A 24,957-nucleotide genomic window follows, 5' to 3' on the forward strand; every position below is an offset into this window, starting at 1 on the left:
TGTTGGAATGAAGCCTACAAAGAAAAGAACACAATATCTACAGTCAAATATGGTGAAGACTCAAAAATATTTTGGGGTTGTTTTGCTGCCTCTGGCACTGGGTGCATTGACTGTGCAAGCCATCATGAAATCTGAATATTACCAAAGGATTTTGGGTTGCAATGTTGCTCCCTGTGTCAGACAGCTGGGTTTGCATCCGAGGTCATGGGCCTTCCAGCAGGACAAGGATCCCATACTTCAATAAGCACCCAGAAATGGATGAAAAAGCGCTGGAGAGTTCGGAAGTGGCCAGCAAGGAGTCCGGATCTAAATCCCATTGAACACCTGTGGAGAGATCTTAAAATTGCTGTTGGGAGAATGCACCCTAAGGCTATGTGCGCACGTTGCGTAAATACATGCAGTTACGCTGCGCTTTGTAGCGCAGCGTAACTGCATGCGTCCTGCGTCCCCTGCACAGTCTATGGAGATTGTGCAGGGGCCGTGCGCACGTGGCGTTTAAGAGCGCAGCGCTTCGGCTACTGCCGAAGCGCTGCGTAAAAAGAAGTGACATGTCACTTCTTTCCTGCGCTTTGCCGGCAGCTCCTGCTCTGTCTATGGCAGGAGCTGCAGGCAGAGCGCATGGAATCGGCGCTCACTACGGACATTTCTGCAGCGATCTAAAGCGCACATGTGCTCTTCAGATCGCTGCAGAAATTTCTGCAGAGCTAGTACGCAACGTGCGCACATAGCCTTACAGTATGAGAGACCTGGAGCACTTTGCAGAAGAAGAGTGATCCAAAACTCAAAATCTTTGTTTCTTACTGGTAATGGAATTTTCCAGAGCCCATGACACCAACACCACAGAGAAAGGTCCGCCCATCCAGGACAGGAAATCTACTAAAATTAAAGAGTGACACCTCTCCTCCACATCAATTTAATTATAAAGCAATAAAGGACCTCCAAGAAATATTAGTATATACCATCATCATGGTTAATTATAATCTTACTTAACGAAGTACACCATTAGTGCAATGTGAATAATTAGGGAGTGAAAGCAATGGTGCTGTCATGGGCTCTCGAAAATCTCATTACCAGTAAGTAACTAAAGGTCCAGTCACACTAAACAACTTACCAGCGATCCCAACAACGATAGGGATCGCTGGTAAGTTGCTAGGAGGTTGCTGGTGAGATGTCACACTGCGACGCTCCAGCGATCCCACCAGCAACCTGACCTGGCAGGGATCGCTGGAGCGTCTCTACACGAGTTGCTGGTGAGCTCACCAGCAACCAGTGACCAGCCCCCAGCGCCGCGTGGAAGATGCTGCGCTTGGTAACTAAGGTAAATATCGGGTAACCAACCCGATATTTACCTTGGTTACCAGCTCACGCAGCTACACGTGCAGAGAGCAGGGAGCAGCGCACACTGAGCGCTGGCTCCCTGCTCTCCTAGTACAGCACACATCGGGTTAATTACCCGATGTGTGCTGCAGCTAAATGTGCACAGAGCAGGGAGCAGCGCACACTGCTTAGCACTGGCTCCCTGCTCTCCTAGTTACAGCACACATCGGGTTAATTACCCGATGTGTACTGCAGCTAAATGTGCACAGAGCAGGGAGCAGCGCACAATGCTTAGCGCTGGCTCCCTGCTCTCCTAGTTACAGTACACATCGGGTTAATTACCCGATGTGTGCTGCAGCTACATGTGCACAGAGCAGGGAGCAGCGCACAATGCTTAGCGCTGGCTCCTTGCTCTCCTAGCTACAGCACACATGGGGTTAATTACCCGATGTGTGCTGCAGCTACATGTGCACAGAGCAGGGAGCAGCGCACAATGCTTAGCACTGGCTCCTTGCTCTCCTAGCTACAGCACACATCGGGTTAATTAACCCGATGTGTCCTGCAGCTACATGTGCACAGAGCAGGAGCCGGCACTGACAGTGAGAGCGGCGGAGGCTGGTATCAAAGGTAAATATCGGGTAACCAAGGACAGGGCTTCTTGGTTACCCGATGTTTACTGTGGTTACCAGCCTCCACAGAAGCCGGCTCCTGCTGCCTGCACATTAGTTGTTGCTGTCTCACTGTCACACACAGCGATCTGTGCTTCACAGCGGGACAGCAACAACTAAAAAATGGCCCAGGACATTCAGCAACAACCAACGACCTCACAGCAGGGGCCAGGTTGTTGCTGGATGTCACACACAGCAACATCGCTAGCAACGTCACAAAAGTTGTTCGTTAGCAGCGATGTTGCTAGCGATGTTGCTAGCGATGTTGCTTAGTGTGACGGGGCCTTAAGAGTTTTACCTTCCTCCATGACAGCAACACCAGAAAGATTTAAATAGATAGAAGCAACACCTAGGGAGGGACTTGTAGCACCCTTCTCCCAAACGTTAAGTCTGATATGGATGATAGATCCAGTCTATAATATGTAAAGGGGGAAGATCAAGTTGCCTTACATATCTGGTCAATTGGCAACTCTGCCCTCTCAGCTCAGGAAGACGACACGGACCTGGTGGAATGGGCCGTAATGCCCTTTGGTACGGAGATGTTTTTGACCACAGAAGACAATCTAGTGGCCTCCTTAACCCACCTAGCTAGTGTACCTTTTGAGGATGTTAGGGCCCTTTCTAGCCCCTTGAAAGGATACAAAAAGTGTTTGACTCCTTCTCCATACCATAGTTGCATCCAAATAGTATAGTAAGGCTCTTCTAACGTCTAGTGTGTGAAGTCTCTTTTCTTTGCGATTCCGTGGGAATGCGCTAAAACAAGGGAGAATTATCTCCTGACATCTGTGAGATTTTTTTTGCAACTTTAGGTAAACAAGTTGGGTCTGTTTTAAAAATCACCCTATCCTCCAGAATTTGAGTATATGGAGGGTGAATAGATAAGGTTTGTATGTCGCTGATTCTCCTGGCTGATGTTAGTGCAACTAGCAACACGATCTTAAGGCTATGTGCGCACGTTGCGCACAGTCACTGCAGAATTTTCTGCAGCGATCTGAAGAGCACATGTGCGCTTCAGATCGCTGCAGAAAATGTCGGTAGAGAAAAAAAAAAAAGCCGATTCCATGCGCTCTGCCTGCAGCTCCTGCCATAGACAGAGCAGGAGCTGCCGGCAAAGCGCACGGAAGAAGTGACATGTCACTTCTTGAACGCAGTGCTTCGGGCAGCAGCCGAAGCGCTGCGCTCTAAGACGCCACGTGCGCACGGCCCCTGCACAATCTCCATAGATTGTGCAGGGGACGCAGGACGCATGCAGTTACGCTGCGCTACAAAGCGCAGCGTAACTACATGAATTACGCACACGTGCGCACATAGCCTAAGGGTGAGAGTTTTTATTGAAGTCTCCTGAACGTGCTCAAAGGGACTCTAAGTTAGCACCTGCAACACAAAATTAAAATCCCAAGGTGTAACTCTGTGGCAGGGCACCGGAGTGTACCTGCTACAGGATTTCACATATCTTATTACCAGTCTATTGTCAGTGAGACTGTAATTATACAAATTCCCTAGGGCATATATGTGTACCTTAAAGGAGTTATCCGACATACACTCCAAAAAAAATTGTAAGCTAATCTGTGCTGTATTGTCATATAAATCACCCCTACATTGTTATTTTTTGTTTTCTAACTTTTGTTCCTCTTGAATTCACACTTTATTCCCTGCAGCTCTTGTTTACATTCAGCTCCAACAAACATGACAATTTCCTGTATTCTTGGTTGCCAAACCTCAGTCAGAGCTGGCACCACCCTGCCTCAGTGTCCAGCCCCACCCCCTGCCCGGCCTCAGTGTCCAGAAACGCCCCCTGCCCGGCCTCAGTGTCCAGCCCCACCCCCTGCCCGGCCTCAGTGTCCAGAAACGCCCCCTGCCCGGCCTCAGTGTACAGGAACGCCCCCTGCCCGGCCTCAGTGTACAGGAACGCCCCCTGCCCGGCCTCAGTGTACAGGAACGCCCCCTGCCCGGCCTCAGTGTACAGGAACGCCCCCTGCCCGGCCTCAGTGTACAGGAACGCCCCCTGCCCGGCCTCAGTGTACAGGAACGCCCCCTGCCCGGCCTCAGTGTACAGGAACGCCCCCTGCCCGGCCTCAGTGTACAGGAACGCCCCCTGCCCTCCCTCTGCACATTCAATGGCTGTCAGTATTCTGCCCAGCACCTGACCTCTCAGCATGTGACAGAGCAGAGATCCAGCTTCTCTCATCTGTGACACAGCAATCAGCTCACATCCCATCAACAATGGTAACAGAAAGAGTTGTTACATGTTCCTCACTCCTTATAGATAAATGAATACTGTGTAAGGCCCCTTTCACACGTCAGTGATTCTGGTACGTTTGTGCTTTTTTTTAAACGTACCAGAATCACTGACATACACAGACGCATTATAATGAATGGGTCTGCTCACACGTCAGTGATTTTTCACTGCACGTGTCTCCGTGCGGCGTTCCCGCGTGTGCGTTATTGCCGCACGGAGACATGTCCATTTTTTTCTGGCATCACTGATGTTCCACGGACCACGCAGTGGTGTGGTCCGTGAGACACGTGCCAGAAAAAAACATGCTTTTAAAATAAAAAACATTTTAACTGACCCGGCATCCAGCGATGTCCTCTGCAGCCCGTGCAGCTTGCTGCTTCTGAGCCGGCTCATTATTGTCGCGCATATTCATGATGCACGACACAGCCGACCCGGAAGCAGCTGCTGCAGGGGTCACCGCCGGCCGAATGCTGCACCGCGGGAGCGATCAGCACCATGGACAGCGGGAGCGGGCGCAGGTGAGATGATTACGAAGTGCAATCACGGGCCACGGAGAACGGAGCCCGGATTGCACTTAGACAACCCACGTGTGTGGAGTGTGCAGATTGCATACGAGTGGTCACATGACCATTCATTCTGTCGACAACTGTGTCTGCTGCACGTGATGTGAGGATTCACATATCTACACTGTGTAGCAGCAAGCAAGAAATAGTGCGATAATAATAATAATCATCATCATCTACAATAAAATATAGTTACTGCAGATTTTTGTGAAAAATCTTGACCACTATTTTTTCCTTGGGCTCCATGATATTTTGGTCATGCTGTCATATATCACAGCATGGCTATGTCACTACTAGCATGATGCAGGTCTGTGAGGTGGCTTTCATTTCCGCACTGTCTCGTTCACCGTCTGTCTCGTTCACCATCTGTCTCTGTCTGTCTCTAGCTTTCCGTCTCTTTTCTTTCCCTGTCTGTCTCTCTCTATCCATCTCCCCACTGACATCTTATTACCTCTTATACTAACACTGTCCTTTGTTACTATAGTAACCAATCACAGCTGAGATTAATAAACTGTAGTTCCAGGCTCCATTCACTTTAATGAAGTCATGTTTTTTGGAGAGTAACTGTAAAGCGCAGGGTTAAATTTTCCTGTGAAACCGTAGTCTACGACGTTCCCTGGGTCACATGGGTCATCTGTGCAAAAAAAACGTTATTGTAAATGAGATAGTGCGGATTCCTTTAGCGGACTCACACACACACACACACTCAGCTTTATATATTAGATTTTATATATATATATATATATATATATATATATATATATATATATATAGATAGATAGATAGATATATAATATTTATTTAAAATTGAAAGATATATACAGTTGTGTACCGCTCATGGCAGCAGACCACGTTGCTACTAAGGGACCTGTGAGTCAGGGGGCCCAGTTCCAGGGCCTGCACTGGACCCTCCTCCGTCCTGTATTGCACGTTCAACTGAACGATAAATGCCAATATAATTGAAAGCAATGATCTGACGGCTCACTCCTCCATTATTCTCCCTGTGCTTATGAGCTTTGATGTCTCAGTGCAGAGGGCACAATGATGTCACTTCAACGCACCATCTGCAGACCAGTGCCAAACATTCAGGACACCTGCTGCGAAGATTGGAGCAGCGGGAGAATGGGGAGAGATGAGTAATTTTTTTAATCATTAGGTGGGGCAGCCATTATACTGTTTTGATTGTTTAGGGGAGACCCCTATTTATTGAGCCACCCCGTGCCTAAAAATAGCAGCCTGCAGCCACTCAGGATTGTCACATCCATTAGATGTGACAATCCCAGCACTTTACCTGGCTCTTCCTGGTTGCTCTGGGGCGGTGGCAATCAGGCTAATATGAAGTTAATCACAGCCCACAGCTGCCTCTAAGCCAGATATTAATCGTCAGGGTCTGTGAGACACCCCCCCCCCCCCCTTAGTAATCTGTAAGTGACAGTAAATAAACACATACACCAAGAAAAAACAGTTTTTTGTAATTAAATACATCACCCTCATAAGCCTCTTGATTAGGCTACATTCACAGGACTGCCCCGTTTTTGCGGTCTGCAAAAAAATGGTCGTTTTTTCACGAATGCAACTGTGTGGCATCCGTTCCGTTCTGTATATGGTCCGTGTGTCATCTGCGTACCTTCCTATTTTGTTCATACTGCAAAAAAACGGAAGCAGCTAGATAGATAGAGGGATAGATAGAGACAGATAGCTAGAGGGATAAATAGAGGGATGGATGAATGAATCAAGGGATAGAGGGATAGATAATAGATGAGAAAGACCAATATAATGTCCCACCCCCCCCGCATATTCTAAGCTGGCACCCTTTAGTGCCTTTCATGTGGCACTAAAGGGTGCTTAGCCTTGTATTTAGCCAATAAATAAATAAATAATTAAAAAAAAAAAACGACGTGAGGTCCCCCCTATCTTTTGTAGCCAGCTAGGGTAAAGCAGACGACTGCAGCCTGCAGACCACAGCTGGCAGCTTCACCTTGGCTGGTAATCCAAAACAGAGGGCACCCCACGCTATTTAAAATTTAATAAATAATTTAAAACAAAAAACGTGGGGTCCCCCCCAAATTGCATCACCAGCCAAGGTAAAGCGGACAGCTGTGGTCTGGTATTCTCAGACTAGGGAGGTCCACCGTTATTGGACACTCCCCAGCCTAAAAATAGCAGGCTACAGCTGCCCCAGAAGTGGCGCATCCATTGGATGAGCCAATCCTGGCGCTTTGCCCCAACTCATCCCGTTGCCCTGGTGCGTTGGCAAACGAGGTAATATTTGGGGTTGATGCCAGATGTGTAATGTCACCTGGCATCAAGCCCTGGGGTTGGTGAGGTCAGGCGTCTATCAGATACCCGACATCACCAACCCAGTCAGTAAGAAATAAAAAATAGACAACAAAAAAAGTTTTATTTGAAAAAACACTCCCCACATTCCCTCTTTCAACAATTTATTGACAAGAACAATCCAATCCGGGTCCGGCGTAATCCAATAAGGGGGTCGCACGGCGATCCATACCATAGTCAATGAGACTCCCAGTCAATGAAGAACAAAATGTTCCCCATTGGCTGGGAGAGCCGTGCAGTGACCTGAGCTAACATCAATAGGTCAGCCCAGGTCACTGCAGGGGATGCCGAGCGCTGCCATCAGGAGGTTAGATGAGATCATTACCTGCAGTAACGATCTCCTGCTCTCCTGACGTCAGCGCTGTCACTGACTTTAATGCCCGCCGCGTTCTACGCAGTATCGCGAGAGCCCGTGACGTCACTGCTAGTGACAGTCTCGGGCCGCCCGCGAGACGGGCAGAGAAGGCAGTGACCGCGGTGACGTCAGGAGGCAGGAGATCGTCACAGCAGGTAATTATCTCATCTAATCTAACCTGCAGCTACATGTGCAGAGAGCAGGGAGCCGCGCACACTGCTTAGCGCTGGCTCCCTGCTCTCCTAGCTACAGTGCACATCGGGTTAATTAACCCGATGTGTACTGCAGCTACATGTCACAGTGCAGAGAGCAGGGAGCCACGCACACTGCTTAGCGCTGGCTCCCTGCTCTCCTAGCTACAGTGCACATCGGGTTAATTAACCCGATGTGTACTGCAGCTACATGTCACAGTGCAGAGAGCAGGGAGCCACGCACACTGCTTAGCGCTGGCTCCTTGCTCTCCTAGCTACAGTACACATCGGGTTAATTACACGATGTGTACTGCAGCTACATGTGCAGAGAGTCACGCACACTGCTTAGCACTGGCTCCCTGCACTCCTAGCTATAGTACACATCGGGTTAATTAACCCGATGTGTACTGCAGCTACATGTCACAGTGCAGAGAGCAGGGAGCCGCGCACACTGCTTAGCGCTGTCTTCCTGCTCTCCTAGCTACAGTACACATCGGGTTAATTACACGATGTGTACTGCAGCTACATGTGCAGAGAGCAGGAGCCGGCACTGGCAGCGTGAGAGCGGCGGAGGCTGGTAACTAAGGTAAATATTGGGTAACCACCTTGGTTACCCGATGTTTACCTTGGTTACAGCTTACCGCAGCTGCCAGATGCCGGCTCCTGCTCCCTTCATTTCGTCGCTCTCTCGCTGTCACACACAGCGATCTGTGCGTCACAGCGGGAGAGCGACGACCAAAAAATGAAGCTGGACATTCAGCAACGAGCGGCGACCTCACAGCAGGGGCCAGCTCGTTGCTGGATGTCACACACAGCGACAGCGACGGGACGTCGCTGCAACGTCACAGAAAATGGTGACGTAGCAGCGACGTCGTTGTCGCTGTGTGTGACACCACCTTTAGCAGTCAGTGTCCCACTCCCTGCCAGCCCCGCGGCGTGAGAAGCTGCTGATACTGCGGGCAGACACTGACAGTGCAGTGCGGGCAGCTGCGGGGCTGGCAGAGAGCGGGACACAGACTGCACGCCATCCCCGCGGCTGCACGCACTGCAGGGTGAGAAGCAGCTTATACTGCAGAGGGGGGCAAACACTGACACGCTGCAGTGCGGGCATCCGCGGGGCTGGCGCGGGACACAGACTGATGCACACACACAGATGACCCATGATGACACAGACAGCGCGCACGGGGGAGGGGGGGAGACAGTTCCCAGGGCGTCAGGCAGTAAACATGATAAAGCGCTGGGGAGACAGCGCTGACAGTGTATCTGACAGCAAGTGTTCCTTGCCTTATTGAATTGGACACTGAATCGGCTGCAATTCAGGGCGCACGTAGCTGGGCACAGGAGGCGGGGGAGGGAGACTACGGAGTGTGTGGGAGGTTGTGGGCAGAGTACGGGGTGCAGGGGAATGGGTGGGAGGGTGCAGGGAAGGGGGGCGGGGACTCCACGCACTGTACAGCCAGCAGGGCGGTAACATGCTGTTCCAGATTTGCATGTCAACATGACCCTGCCCATGTAGACATGAAATGACCGGAAGCAGCAAAATCGCGGCAGGAGCGGTCACATGACCACTCTGAGCCGGGGGAGAGGGGCTGACAGCAGGGCAGGTAAGTGGTCTCTATCTACTTACCTGCCCCAATGTAGCCCCATAGTGTAATAATGAAAAAAAGTCAAAAGAAGCCGGATAACCCCTTTAAGGGTACTGATGGCCAATCCCAACTCCAACCCTTTCTGGAGAAACTCTAGAATGGACATAATTGGTACTTCATCTCTCGGGGCTTCCCCTGTGCTAGAAAGAAATTTCCTCCAGGTCCTACCATATATTCTAGTGGTCACTGGCTTCCTACTCTTTAAGATGGTGGAACTAGACCCTGAGAAAACCCGGATCCTATTAGAAGGTCCCTCTCAAATTCTAAACCATCAAATGCAGGATTTAAGTTTGCGTATGATATTCTGGACCCTCAGAGAGTTGATCTGGAGTTTCTGGCACCAACCAAGGGAGGGGGGTGGAGTTTGGGACATTGATATTTGTCTTACCCCCCCTAAAATACTTTGGCCAAAACGGGGCATTTAGAATCACTCTCGCCCTTTCCTCTCTTATCTTCCTCAGAGCTGATGGATCAACAAGAGGGGGAAAGGCGTAAAGGAGGCCCAAACTCCAGGAAACCCTTATGGCATCTACTAAAAGGGGGTTGTCGTTGGGATCTAGTGAACAGAACCTCTTCAGCTTCCTGTTCTCTTTGGTTGCAAAGAGATCTGCATCTGGAACCCCCCACCTTTCTATAATCTGAGAGATTACCGGTTGTCCGAGACTATTCAACATGGAGGCTTCATAAGACCTGGAGAAACTTTTTTAGGGTCTTTCCTATTGCTCAGTGTTCTTTTAAATTGGAGGAACTCCCTTTTTCACCGAGAGTTCCATACCCTGGGAACTATGTGCCTCCTTAGGTGTGCTCCCCAACCGAATGATCTTCCATCCGTGGTGATTTTGTCTGTTACTGGGCCCACTGACGGAACTCTCGCTGACAGGTTAACCCATCGTAACAACCACCTGAGGGAGTCCTTGGGGACAGGTCTAATTCTCCTTCTAAATAATCCCCTAATTGTCTCTGTGCTCTTAATACTTCCCCCTGCAGATAATGGGAGTGATGTTGGGCCCATAAAACCATGGGAATACCCAAGGTGAGTGAACCCAACAGGGACATGGCCTTGTTTCTATGGCTGAGGTCACCAACATTGTCGCTTTATGTTTCTTCTCCTCCAGAAGGAAACACATTTTTAACTCGGAGTCCAGAAGCGGACCCAGGAAGGACTGTCTCTGAACCGGCTACAGTCTTGATTTCTCCAGATTCACAATCCAACCCAACTGTGTTAGGATGGATCTGACCCTTATGACGTGGGTATGACAATTTTCTTCCGACAGTCCTACCACCAAGAAGTTGTCCAGATATGGTACTAAAAGAGTATCACACACTCGCACATGAGCCATCATCTCAGGTATAACTTTTGCAAACCCCCTTGGCGCCATATTGAGACCAAAGGGCTCTGAACTGAAAATGCATCAACTTCTGACCTACAGGCACTGCTATTCTGAGATACCTCTGGTGATTATTGTGGATTGGGATGTGATAATAGGCCTCTTTTAGATCCAACACCGTCATGAAGCAACCTGGGAACAGAAACTTTATTGCAGTTATAGATTCCATCTTGAAGGGATGTTGAACCAGAAACCGGTTTAGTCCCTTCTAGTTGATGATGACCCTGTAGGATCTGTCTGGTTTCCTTATTAGAAAGAGGGCAATAGAATCCCACCCCCTCTTGTTCTTTGGGACTACTGACATGACATTCTTCCACACTACAGCCATGACATCCTTCTCCAGAGCGAGACGACTATCTTGTGACTTGCTGACGGATGTTATAATTAGAGATCCCAGAGCTTGGAAGGCAGCTGCACTTTGCACTAGGGACAGAGTGGACAGAACCTCTTCTGAATTGCTGCCCTTAAGCTGTTGCTCCTATTGTTGGAGCCAAACGATCAGTGACCTGGCTACACATGTCCCTGCGATTGTGGGTCTTAAGGTCCCCACTGCTGTCTCCCAGGAGCCTTTTAGGTAGCTAGCTGCCCTCCTGTCCAATTGATTTTTCAGGTTCCTTAGCTCTTCAAAGGGCAAGGTTGATTTCCTTTTCAGATTTTGCAGCAGCCACTTCAATCTTCGGCCTCTTATCTCACAACTTAGAGTCTTAATCCTCAAAAGGTTACTTCCTCTTCAATGAAGAAGACAAGGCAGCTCTTTTGTCTGGTCTCCTCTACTGCTCTCCTATCAGTTTCCTTATTTTCTCATTCACCAGAAATGAACGTTTTTTTCTCTGCTCTAATCCCTTGAACATTACGTTCTCTACCGACTACGGTCCTTTAACCTCCACCAGCCCCATTGTGGTCCAAACTGCTTTAATCAAACGGCTGGTCTCTGCAACCAGGAAGCATGGCCTGCCACCTAACCCTTCATCCGAAGATAAGGAATAGAAGGAAATGAAGGGGGAGGAGGAACTTGATCCTGAGCTGGAACTATCTTCCGGACTTGGGGATCTCCTCTTATCCATTTCAGCTTGCCTAACTGCTTAATGAATTATTTTACTTCTGCCCTTATAACAGAGTTTAAATTTGAAGCAGTCTGGGGCCTCTCTACTTATGGTCTCCTGTATACATAATGTACACAAATCCTTCTTGACCCCGGGGGAAGTGGGCTCTTACATATGGCACACTCCCTATTCCTTAATTTCCTAGACCTCTCCTAAGGAAAACTTAAGACAAGTGGACCCTATTAGAAAAAATACATTGGAGATACCGGATCTGGAGGCTGGACGAGCTCACAGGGTTTAACCTTCCAGGTCTACCTGGATATCTGGCTGGTCCTGCTGCCATCTATGCTAAAGCAACTACCTCCACTGCCTCCTGGCCGAGCCTGATGCTCTTCCTGGCCCTGCTGATTCTCTATCATCGGAGGAGACATGAACGCCGTTTACCCTGTAGGGCCCCTTTAAATAACACACCGGTTCTCCCTGTGCTGGTGCTTATCAATGGACCGTTCCTTCTTGCTGCAGCAGCGCATGCGCCGGAGGCCACATCCACGCCTTACCGCGTCATCAGGGCACAATGTCGGCACTTCACTTCCGGTTCTTCACCTCAGCACGCTTCACGATAGGGCAGCCTACATGACAGTGCAAGGCAGTACGCAGGCGTTGAGCGATGTCAGGCAATAGATCTCATCCGACACAGTCATACCTGCACCCACCACCGCAGAGGCAGACCGGCCTTTGGGTGAGGGCCGAGCTTTGGCGTCACGGCAAGTAAGCCACACTTCCAGTGCCGGTTCAGCCCTGGACATCTGATGCCGCCAGCTTGTTAGGTCTCCCATCTAGGACACGAAACCGAACTGATGCGGAGGAGAGGTGCCGCCCTTTATTTTAGTGGGTTCCTGTCCTGGATGGGCGGATTTCTCTTTCTCTGGTGGTGCTGTCATGGAAGAAGGGAAAATTCTGCTTGAGAGGTGTAAGAAGCTTGTTGATAGTTATAGGAAGAGATTTACTGCAGTTATTTATTCCAAAGGATGTTCAACCAAATATTAAGTTGAAAGAGCTAACGATTTTGTCCCCACCATTCTTGGAGTTTTGTGTGAATTTATGCTCAATTTACCTTTTTTCCCTCAGTTTTTTTTTCTGTTGTTCCAATGCACACAAAGGAAACAAACATGTGTACTGTATAACAAAACATGTAATTGCAATAACTTTCTGGGAGAAATACTTCATTTTCTGGAAAAATTTCAAGTGTGTTTTGGCCATGCCTATAAATGAGTGAAATTAACAATACAATGTACATATTAATCTCTCCTCTGCCCGGTAAAGTTTCCACACCTGTATTACTTATTTTGTTGTTCTCCTCTATCATGAGTATTATTCGGATAGATTTAAATGTGCAGGGCTATTCCAAGGGGAGTTTGATGCTGCCTCTTAACCCCCCCTCCCCCCTCTTCCGTTTCCATTGTTTCAGTTCCTGGATCTGGTAGGACGGGCACTGCTTCTTAAGGGTACGTGCCCACAATTGGTGCTTCCAGGGCTTTGGACGCATTGTATTTGATCTGTGACAAAATGCTGCGTTGTACAGTACAAGCACAATGCATGGGGTTTATAGAAATCCCATGCCCACTGTGCTTCTTCTTTCCCCAGCGTCTTCCCGATATGTAGCATTTCAATTAATGCTTACAGAGACATGAGTGTTCTCAGCGGGGAGAACACAGTGAAAGTCTGCAGCACACAGAATATGGACCTCTGTGTTCTCCTGCGGAGAATACTAGTGTCTTTGTAGGAAAAATGACACTACATCTAGAAGCAGCGTCATCCGGATCTTGTGCACATACCCTAAGTGACAGGTCTGATCGGCAGAACTGCAATATTAGTAAAACTATAAAGCTCTGCACAAGTTCTGCTGTAAGGCCCTGTGCACACTTACCGTTTTTTGCCTCGGATTTCCTGTGGTTTTGCTGCATGTTTCGCTGCAGAAATGTTCATAACATCTCTGCAGTGAATCACCAGCAAAACCTATGGGGGAAAAAAATCCTGTGCGCACTAGGCGGAACTTGACAGCTGCATGTTTTGCTGCGGGATACCCGCAGCAAAAACAATTGCATGTCAATTCTTTTCCGCATGTCGCTGCGGGATTTCACTCCATTGACTCCAATGTAATCGTGAAATCCCGCAGGGAATAACGCAGGCAGCAAATTCTGTGCGGTTCATTGCGTTTTCCTGCGTTATTCCCTGCGGTATTTCGCGGTTTACCTCCGGTAATGTACTTCGCTTGCCTGCGGTTTTGCAGGGAAGTGATGTCATTACAGGAAGAGGAAGCGGAGCAGAGAGTAAACAAACACACAGATCACAGACACACAGACATCACAGACATAGAACACAGACACAGACACATAGAATACACAGAGAAAGCAAACGGAAATATAGAAAAAAAACAAAACACGTGGGCTCCGCCGTATTTTTACCGTCCAGCTGAGGTAAGCACACAGCGGCGGCCCGGTATTCTCAGGCTGGGGAGGACGAGGGGCAGGGTTAATGTCCCCCGCCTCCCTCCCCCTCCCGCAGCCGAGAATATCAGCCGCAGCTGCCCCGGGACTGTCGCATCCATTATGCGGCAGTACCGGAGTGTCCCCAGCTCTTCCTGCTGCCATGATGCAGTGGCAGTCAGGGAAATACAAGGAGTTAATGGCGGTGGATCGCCGCCACTAAGTCCAGGCTTGATCATGGCAGCATCTATGAGACAGCTGACATGATCAACCCGTAAGTAAAGTGAAAAAACACACACACCGAAAAATCCTTTATTTTAAATAAAACACAAATAAGCCTCGTTCATCCTTTTATTAACCCCTCCTGAAACAAAGCTCCGACGTAATAGACGTCCTGCGATGCTTGCATCCAGCCGACACTGACACAGCGCTGAATGACATCAGAGGTAACCACAGGGCATTTCCCATGGCCGGTAATGTGAACTCACATTACCGCTCGGGAGAAATGCAGCGATCTGTCCTCTATGTCTATCCCTCTATCTATTCTTCTGTCTATTTATCTATCTATCTATCTATCTATCTACTATCTATCTACTATCTATCTACTATCTATCTCAGAAGGAAATGTTTTTTTTTTTCTTTCTCAATGTGCTTTATTGCATTGAATGCAATAAAACACATGTACCATCCCGCATGCGGCAATACTGCGAACAATACTGCGGTAAAACCGCGGCAAACCGCATGCGGTTTTTGGCGTTTTTTTACCGCGGGTGCGGTAATCTTTCAATGCCTCCAGAATTTTCTTGAGAAAATTCCATTTTCCAGTGCGCACACGGCCTAACACATTCAGCTGTCAGTGGTTTGTTCGGCGTCTACATTACTATTACTGTTAGGGCTGCTTCTCACTTGCGAGTTTCTCGCAGTAGAGTAATGCGAGAAAATCTCGCATTGGAATCGGACACATGTTAGTGAATGATTCAGCTCTCATCTGCGATTTTTTTCTCACTCCAAATCGGACTGAGAAAAAAAAATCGCAGCATGCTGCTTTTTTGCGAGTTTCTAATGCGAGTCTCTCCAATGCAAGTCTATGGGAGCGTGTAAAAAATCGGATGTCACGGGACGGCACTCACACCATCCTAGTGACATCCGATTTTCTAAATACATTTCTCGCATGTTTCCTAAAACACTGGAAACGAGTGATGTGTCACAATATCTGTCAATCACTATTCTCTGTCAGTCGGTCTCTCCCTCTCGGTCTCTATTCTCTCTCTGTCGGTCCGTCACTATCTCTGTCCCTCTCTCACAGTCTGTCGGTCATTTTCCCCTCCTCTCTCATACTCACCGATCCCCAGCGCTGCACGGCATTCACACTGCTGCGGCGGCTTTTACTATTTTGAAAAAGCCGGCCGCTCATTAAACAATTTTGTATTCCCTACTTTCCCCGCCCACAGGCGCCTATGATTGGTTGCAGTGAGATATGCCCCCACGCTGAGTGACAGGTGTCTCACTGCACCCAATCACAGCAGCCGGTGGGCGGGTCTATACTGTGCAGTGAAATAAATAATTAAATAATTTAAACAAACGGCGTGCGGTCCCCCCCAATTTTAATACCAGCCAGATAAAGCCATACGGCTGAAGGCTGGTATTCTCAGGATGGGGAGCCCCCCAGCCTAACAATATCAGTCAGCAGCCGCCCAGAATTGCCGCATACAGCGGGTAACCTCAGTGACAGCTCAGCCGATCGCGCGGCTGTCTTCATTAGCTGCGTGGAGGTAACAGGAGCGGCGGTGTCTTCTGCTGCTCCTGTCACCTGCATGCAGCTGAACTGGATGCGACGCTGGAGGACCGTGGATTACGCCGGGCATGGAGGGCTTTTTGGGGCTGATTAAATTGGTGATGAGGGAATTTGTTTGTGTTTTTTATTTCTAATAAATGATTTTTTCGGGTGTGTGTGTTTATTTACTGTAATTTACAGATTAATCATGGAAGGAATCTCGGGGAGACGCCTGACATGATTAATCTAGGACTTATTGGCAGCTATGGGCTGCCATTAACTCCTTATTACCCCGATTTGCCAACGCACCAGGGCAAATCAGGAAGAGCCGGGTACTGTCCCAGAACTGTCGCATATAATGTATGCGGCAATTCTGGGCGGCTGCTGACTGATATTGTTAAGCTGGGGGGCTCCCCATAACGTGGAGCTCCCCATCCTGAGAATACCAGCCTTCAGCCGTATGGCTTTATCTGGCTAGTATTAAAATTGGGGGGGAACGCACGCCGTTTGTTTAAATTATTTAATTCTTTATTTCACTGCACAGTATAGACCCGCCCACCGGCTGCTGTGATTGGGTGCAGTGAGACACCTGTCACTCAGCGTGGGGGCGTGCCTCACTGCAACCAATCATAGGCGCCTGTGGGCGGGGAAAGCAGGGAATACGAAATTGTTTAATGAGCGGCCGGCATTTTCAAAATAGAAAATGCCACCGGAGCAGTGTGAATGTGTCACGCTCTCCGGGTCCCCTGCTCTGCTCCCCGGCTCACCTGCCACGCTCCCCGGCTTCCCTGCTTCTCTCCCCGGTCTCCAGCCTCCATTGCCTGCGGTCTCCAGGCGGCCCGGTCCCCGCTCCCGGCGCCCGTCGGCTACTCAGCCCCAGCCCGGCTCTCCTGCTGCCTGCTCACCGCTCCCTGTCCTGGCTTCTGGCACCCGAGCCTCGCGCATGCGCATTAGGTCGCGCGGTCATTGACCCTTTCTTAAAGGGCCAGCGTCCACTGACAGGAAATTGGACACACAGGTACAGGGTATAAAGGGGTTTAGTGTCTAAGTGGGCGGGGCCTGTTCTTCGTGTTTCCTAAGCTAGGAGTCAGGTCTCCTTGTGTCTCTGTGCCATACTTACCTATCTCTCTTCTAGAGCCGCTCCTGCCTCGCCATCCGGTCCTGCCGATTCCCGAACGCTGACTATCTGCCATCCCGTCAGTCCATTCCATCTCTGATCCCTGTGGTGACCCGTCCTCTCGCTCCATCGGTTCCGGACTCTGCCTGACATCTCGGCCTCCGAACCTGAGCTCCGTCACCCGGACTACCATCAGTGACTCCGTGGTCCCAGGGACTTCTCCATTCCACTCTTGTGCACGGACTGTCCTGCTACCCGTAGTGCTCCGGCTACCGGACCCCTTACCTTCATCAAGGAGTTCGGCCCAGTGGATCCACCTCCTGGGTCTGCCCGTCCACCTGGCCCTAACAGAATGCCGTGCCGTGCAGCGCCGCGCCGGAGATCGGTGAGTATCAGAGGGTTGCTCACTTCAGTCACTCAGGGGATTAGCGGTCACCTATGAGCCATTCACAGGTGACCGCTAATCAGGACGTGACACAGACAGAGCCGCAGCATGACAATGAAGTTGGGTGAAGTTCACCCGAGTTCATTCTGATCGTACGGCTCTGTCTGTGTCTGCTGTCATCTGCCATTCAGCTCTGCTACATGGCTGTCTGTGTCTGCTGTCAGCGGCCATGTAGCAGAGCTGAATGGCAGATGACATAGTAAAAAATAGGCATTACACACGCATTACACACGCTAGTAAAATCATTAATTTATTCAGAAAAAGCATCGCACTAGCGTTGCACTCAGACCTAACGTGAACTAAAATCAGCCGAGTTTTTTTCAGCCCAGTCAGACCGATTTTACTCGCATAGATGTGTTTCCAGCCTTACACATAGCGATAACAGGGTGCACAGCTGAGGATAGTGAGAGCCATGATTAGGAGACCTGCTCTTTGAGAAGCCCAAGTTGCCAGCTGGTGGTTTTGCAAGAATTATAACAGCAACTTGTCAGGAACTAAAGAGGTGAGCAACTATCTGCTGTATAGGGATCAATGCGTTAGAAAGGTGGCTAATATGTCAGCAGCTAACTTCTCTCCTGGCTGTAACTAAAGGCCCCATCACACACACAGATAAAGCTGTGGCAGATCTGTGGTTGCAGTGAAATCAGGGACATATTGTTCAATTTGTACACAGCCACAAACCTGGCACTGATTGTCCACAATTTCACTGCAACCACAGATCAGCCGCAGATTTATCTCTGTGTGTAAAGTGGCCTTAAGGCACAATCTAGGCAGGCACTAGTGGCCTAGCTCTATGGAAACCAGCTGTAAACTAGAAAAGATAGATATTCCTATGCATGACAGCAGGTAGAAAAAGCAAGTCAATTGTAAACTAACTTATTTTCATAATAATTAAAAGGGAACCGGTCACCACTTTTTTGGCCTATAAGCTGCGGCCACCAACACCGGGCTCTTATATACAGCATTCTAGCATGCTGTATATAAGAGCCCAGGCCGCTGTGACAACATAAAAAACACTTTATAATACTTACAGTGCTGGCCAAAAATATTGGCACCCCTGCAATTCTGTACGATAATACTCAGTTTCTTCTTGAAGATGATTGCAATCACAAACTATTTAATATTATTAACTTCATTTATTTTGCTTGCAATGAAAAAACACAAAAGAGAAAGAAACAATCAAATCATTGATGATTTCCCACAAAACTCCAAAAATGGGCCAGACAAAAGTATTGGCACCCTTAGCCTAATACTTGGTTGCACAACCTTTAGCCAAAATAACTGCGACCAACCGCTTCTGGTAACCATCAATGAGTTTCTTACAATGCTCTGCTGGAATGTTAGACCATTCTTCTTTGGCAAACTGCTCCAGGTCCCTGAGATTTGAAGGGTGCCTTCTCCAAACTGCCATTTTGAGATCTCTCCACAGGTGTTCTATGGGGTTCAGGTCTGGACTCATTGCTGGCCACTTTAGTAGTCTCCAGTGCTTTCTATCAAACCATTTTCTAGTGCTTTTTGAAGTGTGGTTTGGGTCATTGTCCTGCTGGAAGACCCATGACCTCTGAGGGAGACCCAGCTTTCTCACACTGGGCCCTACATTAGGCTGCAAAATTTCTTGGTAGTCTTCAGACTTCATAATGCCATGCACACGGTCAAGCAGTCCAGTGCCAGAGGCAGCAAAGCAACCCCAAAACATCAGGGAACTTACGCCATGTTTGACTGTAGGGACCGTGTTCTTTTCTTTGAATGCCTCTTTTTTTTCTGTAAACTCTATGTTGATGGCTTTTCCCAAAAAGCTCTACTTTTGTCTCATCTGACCAGAGAACATTCTTCCAAAACGTTTTAGGCTTTCTCAGGAAGGTTTTGGCAAACTCTAGCCTGACTTTTTTTACGTCTCGGGGTAAGAAGTTGGGTCTTCCTGGGTATCCTACCATACAGTCCCTTTTCATTCAGACGCCGACGGATAGTACGGGTTGACACTGTTGCACCCTCGGACTGCAGGGCAGCTTGAACTTGTTTGGATGTTAGTCGAGGTTCTTTATCCACCATCCGCACAATCTTGCGTTGAAATCTCTCGTCAATTTTTCTTTTCCTTCCACATCTAGGGAGGTTAGCCACAGTGCCATGGGCTTTAAACTTCTTGATGACACTGCGCACCGTAGACACAGGAACTTTCAGGTCTTTGGAGATGGACTTGTAGCCTTGAGATTGCTCATGCTTCCTCACAATTTGGATTCTCAAGTCCTCAGACAGTTCTTTGGTCTGCTTTCTTTTCTCCATGCTCAATGTGGTACACACAAGGACACAGGACAGAGGTTGAGTCAACTTTAATCCATGTCAACTGGCTGCAAGTGTGATTTAGTTATTGCCAACACCTGTTAGGTGCCACAGGTAAGTTACAGGTTCTGGTAATTACACAAATTACAGAAGCATCACAGGATTTTTCAAACAGTGCCAATACTTTTGCCCACCCCCTTTTTTATGTTTGGTGTGGAATTATATCCAATTTGGCTTTGACAATTTATTTATTTTTTTTTCATTGAAGACAAATTAAATGAAGATATTAATACCAAAGAATGTGTGATTGCAATCATTTTCAAGAAGAAACTGAGTATTATCTGACAGAATTGCAGGGGAGCCAATACTTTTAGCCACCACTGTACCTAACGGTCGCTCTGCGGTGGATGAGGGCCTAATGGGTGTCTCCGCTGTCCAGTGCCGGAGCCGCCTCTTTCGGCCATCTTTGTTCTCCTTCTTCTCTAGCCACGGTGCATGACGGGTCCGAGCATATACAATCGCCGGCATTCTGTTCCTGAGCAGGGCAGATCAAAGTATTGTAGTGCGCCTGCGCAGGATCGGCGAGTGTGTATGACGTAGCTGCGTCATGCACACAGGCTTGAGAAAGAGGACAAAGGTGGCCGAAAGAGGAGGAGCCCACACCGGACAACGGAGACGCCCATTAGGCCCTCATCCACTGCAGAGCGACAGTTAGGTGAGTATTATAAAGTGTTTTTTATGTTGTCACAGCGGCCTGAGCTCTTATATACAGTATGTTAGAATGATGTATATAAGAGCCCGGTATTGGTGGCCGCAGCTTATAGGCCAAAAAAGTGGTGACAGGTTCCTTTTAAAGCTATTTTAGAACTTGATCGTACCCTTTAACACTCTTATTTACTGCTCATTACCTAGGAGACGGACCACCACTGCTGTCCAGCCTGTAACCGCCATACTGAAGCTGGGGGAAATTAGGAGGAAACAGTGTGCTCCAGTGACCCTGGACAGCTTCAAAACAGTGCTTACAAGCTCAATAGAAAGGAGCATGTAAGCACTGCACATGTTCTGCTTTCTACCAGCACTGGCCGGTCTCCAAAACAACTCAAACAAAAAAGTGTTAATATCTTAAGAATGGCTACAGGCAATTGTTTGTTTCCAACTACAACTTCAGAATACCATTCATAAATATGAGAATATCACTTCACTGTCCAGTAAAAAGCAAGCCCGTCCATACTGCACAGCATCCATATGGTGGACTGTGAGGCTGGTAGGGGCAGGGAGGTAGCCAGGTGATAAAGCACAGAGCTGGCCATACACGAGTGCCTCCATGCCCCACACTGGCTCTGAGCAAGAAGAGAGCACAGAGAGCAGCCCGTCCACAGAGGGTAATACGGCGCTCACACCCGCGGGCGCACTCTGTCCCCCCACACTCCAGTCCTTACCTTCCTAAGCTGAGTGGACTTCAGCAGGCCGACGGCCAATCGCTGGCCAGGCTTCACATCACGTGATCTATGCTGTGCTAGGCACGTCTTCTGTACGAACTTCTGTCTGCTGTAAGGCAGTGCAGGGCTACGGAAACATGGCCGTCACGGGTAGAGAAAGTTCACCGCTTCGGATCATAAACTACAGTTACCAGAATACTTTGCGCTGCAAAGGAAGTCGCTTGTATTGTACGTCACGCTGTCGCCATATTGGCGAGCTTTTCGAAAAAGTCTATTTTTCCCAGCAGCCCCTGGGACTCGGGTAGGCGGCATTTGTAAGCCTTAGTTCCCTGCTCGTGTGACCCGGAGAGGCTGCGTCCGATAAGATGGCGGCGGTTCTGCAGCAAGTGCTGGAGAAGGCCGAGCTGGCGAAGCTGCCCAAAGCAGTGCAGGGCAAACTGGAGCGGTACTTAGCGGAGCAGCAGAGTGACGTGGAGCAGCTGAAGTCCCGGCACGAGAAGTTCCGCGTGGACTGCGGTATGGGACATGTGCGGCTGTCATCACCTCTGTGTGCACTGCGCTCTATACTGAGGAGAGCGGGGGGGATGACGGACGGAGGCTGCGCAGGGCCCACCGTGTAAGGAGCCTTCCGGAGAGAGGGTCTCCAGCAGACACTCCGTCCTATCTAATCATTGCAGAGTGATGCTCGTATTAAGGCCTCCAGCACTGTGTGTACTGTATTGTGCAGGGGTATATTAGTGCTCTCCTAGAGGTCCTGTATGTTTCCTCCAGCACTGTGTGTACTGTATTGTGCAGGGGATATATTAGTGCTCTCCTAGAGGTCCTGTATGTTTCCTCCAGCACTGTGTGTACTGTATTGTGCAGGAGATATATTAGTGCTCTCCTAGAGGTCCTGCATGTTTCCTCCAGCACTGTGTGTACTGTATTGTGCAGGGGTATATTAGTGCTCTCCTAGAGGTCCTGTATGTTTCCTCCAGCACTGTGTGTACTGTATTGTGCAGGGATATATTAGTGCTCTCCTAGAGGTCCTGCATGTTTCCTCCAGCACTGTGTGTACTGTATTGTGCAGGGATATATTAGTGCTCTCCTAGAGGTCCTGTATGTTTCCTCCAGCACTGTGTGTACTGTATTGTGCAGGGGTATATTAGTGCTCTCCTAGAGGTCCTGTATGTTTCCTCCAGCACTGTGTGTACTGTATTGTGCAGGAGATATATTAGTGCTCTCCTAGAGGTCCTGCATGTTTCCTCCAGCACTGTGTGTACTGTATTGTGCAGGGATATATTAGTGCTCTCCTAGAGGTCCTGTATGTTTCCTCCAGCACTGTGTGTACTGTATTGTGCAGGGGTATATTAGTGCTCTCCTAGAGGTCCTGTATGTTTCCTCCAGCACTGTGTGTACTCTATTGTGCAGGAGATATATTAGTGCTCTCCTAGAGGTCCTGCATGTTTCCTCCAGCACTGTGTGTACTGTATTGTGCAGGGGTATATTAGTGCTCTCCTAGAGGTCCTGTATGTTTCCTCCAGCACTGTGTGTACTGTATTGTGCAGGGGATATATTAGTGCTCTCCTAGAGGTCCTGTATGTTTCCTCCAGCACTGTGTGTACTGTATTGTGCAGGAGATATATTAGTGCTCTCCTAGAGGTCCTGCATGTTTCCTCCAGCACTGTGTGTACTGTATTGTGCAGGGGTATATTAGTGCTCTCCTAGAGGTCCTGTATGTTTCCTCCAGCACTGTGTGTACTGTATTGTGCAGGGATATATTAGTGCTCTCCTAGAGGTCCTGCATGTTTCCTCCAGCACTGTGTGTACTGTATTGTGCAGGGATATATTAGTGCTCTCCTAGAGGTCCTGTATGTTTCCTCCAGCACTGTGTGTACTGTATTGTGCAGGGGTATATTAGTGCTCTCCTAGAGGTCCTGTATGTTTCCTCCAGCACTGTGTGTACTGTATTGTGCAGGAGATATATTAGTGCTCTCCTAGAGGTCCTGTATGTTTCCTCCAGCACTGTGTGTATTGTATTGTGCAGGGGATATATTAGTGCTCTCCTAGAGGTCCTGCATGTTTCCTCCAGCACTGTGTGTACTGTATTGTGCAGGGGATATATTAGTGCTCTCCTAGAGGTCCTGTATGTTTCCTCCAGCACTGTCTGTACTGTATTGTGCAGGAGATATATTAGTGCTCTCCTAGAGGTCCTGTATGTTTCCTCCAGCACTGTCTGTACTGTATTGTGCAGGAGATATATTAGTGCTCTCCTAGAGGTCCTGTATGTTTCCTCCAGCACTGTGTGTACTCTATTGTGCAGGGGTATATTACTGCTCTCCTAGAGGTCCTGTATGTTTCCTCCAGCACTGTGTGAACTGTATTGTGCAGGGGTATATTAGTGCTCTCCTAGAGGTCCTGTATGTTTCCTCCAGCACTGTCTGTACTGTATTGTGCAGGGATATATTAGTGCTCTCCTAGAGGTCCTGTATGTTTCCTCCAGCACTGTGTGTACTGTATTGTGCAGGGATATATTAGTGCTCTTCTAGAGGTCCTGTATGTTTCCTCCAGCACTGTCTGTACTGTGCAGGAGATATATTAGTGCTCTCCTAGAGGTCTTGTATGTTTCCTCCAGCACTGTGTGTACTGTACTGTGCAGGGGTATATTAGTGCTCTCCTAGAGGTCCTGTATGTTTCCTCCAGCACTGTGTGTACTGTATTGTGCAGGGGTATATTAGTGCTCTCCTAGAGGTCCTGTATGTTTCCTCCAGCACTGTGTACTGTATTGTGCAGGGGTATATTAGTGCTCTCCTAGAGGTCCTGTACGTTTCCTCCAGCACTGTGTGTACTGTATTGTGCAGGGGTATATTAGTGCTCTCCTAGAGGTCCTGTATGTTTCCTCCAGCACTGTGTGAACTGTATTGTGCAGGGGATATATTAGTGCTCTCCTAGAGGTCCTGTATGTTTCCTCCAGCACTGTGTGTACTGTATTGTGCAGGGGTATATTAGTGCTCTCCTAGAGGTCCTGTATGTTTCCTCCAGCACTGTGTGTACTGTATTGTGCAGGGGTATATTAGTGCTCTCCTAGAGGTCCTGTATGTTTCCTCCAGCACTGTGTGTACTGTATTGTGCAGGGGATATATTGGTGCTCTCCTAGAGGTCCTGTATGTTTCCTCCAGCACTGTGTGAACTGTATTGTGCAGGGGATATATTAGTGCTCTCCTAGAGGTCCTGCATGTTTCCTCCAGCACTGTGTGTACTCTATTGTGCAGGGGCATATTAATGCTCTCCTAGAGGTCCTGTATGTTTCCTCCAGCACTGTGTGTACTGTACTGTGCAGGGGTATATTAGTGCTCTCCTAGAGGTCCTGTATGTTTCCTCCAGGACTGTGTCCTGTATTGTTCAGGGTATATATTAGTGCTCTCCTAGAGGTCCTGCATGTTTCCTCCAGCACTGTGTGTACTGTATTGTGCAGGGGTATATTAGTGCTCTCCTAGAGGTCCTGTATGTTTCCTCCAGCACTGTGTGAACTGTATTGTGCAGGGGATATATTAGTGCTCTCCTAGAGGTCCTGCATGTTTCCTCCAGCACTGTGTGTACTGTATTGTGCAGGGGTATATTAGTGCTTTCTCTAGTCCCTTCCACGACAGCATAGGAGGTTGTCTGTCCACGCCCTAATTGGGACAGGAAGTT

At 48.7% G+C, this 24,957-nt stretch overlaps 2 protein-coding genes across 3 annotated transcripts in view; one reads left to right on the forward strand and one right to left on the reverse strand.

The window, feature by feature from the left end:
• ODR4 (odr-4 GPCR localization factor homolog) overlaps positions 1-21,389 on the reverse strand; it is a 155,949-nt gene extending 134,560 nt beyond the window's left edge. The window contains exon 1 of one of the 2 annotated variants that reach the window (XM_075322003.1): positions 21,286-21,389. The gene's annotated coding sequence lies outside the window, so the exon portion shown is untranslated. The remainder of the gene's footprint in view (positions 1-21,285) is intronic. The other variant, XM_075322002.1, reaches the window with a different exon arrangement.
• Positions 21,390-21,558: 169 nt separating this feature from the next.
• The window catches only part of TPR (translocated promoter region, nuclear basket protein), a 481,409-nt gene continuing 478,010 nt past the window's right edge, over positions 21,559-24,957 (forward strand). Inside the window, exon 1 of the mRNA XM_075322004.1 lies at positions 21,559-21,801. Within this exon, the coding sequence (XP_075178119.1) occupies positions 21,651-21,801 (151 nt within the window). The 5' untranslated portion in view covers positions 21,559-21,650. The remainder of the gene's footprint in view (positions 21,802-24,957) is intronic.

The sequence above is a fragment of the Anomaloglossus baeobatrachus genome, chromosome 8 (genome assembly GCF_048569485.1).
Source record: "Anomaloglossus baeobatrachus isolate aAnoBae1 chromosome 8, aAnoBae1.hap1, whole genome shotgun sequence".
Taxonomy (NCBI): Eukaryota; Metazoa; Chordata; class Amphibia; order Anura; family Aromobatidae; genus Anomaloglossus; species Anomaloglossus baeobatrachus.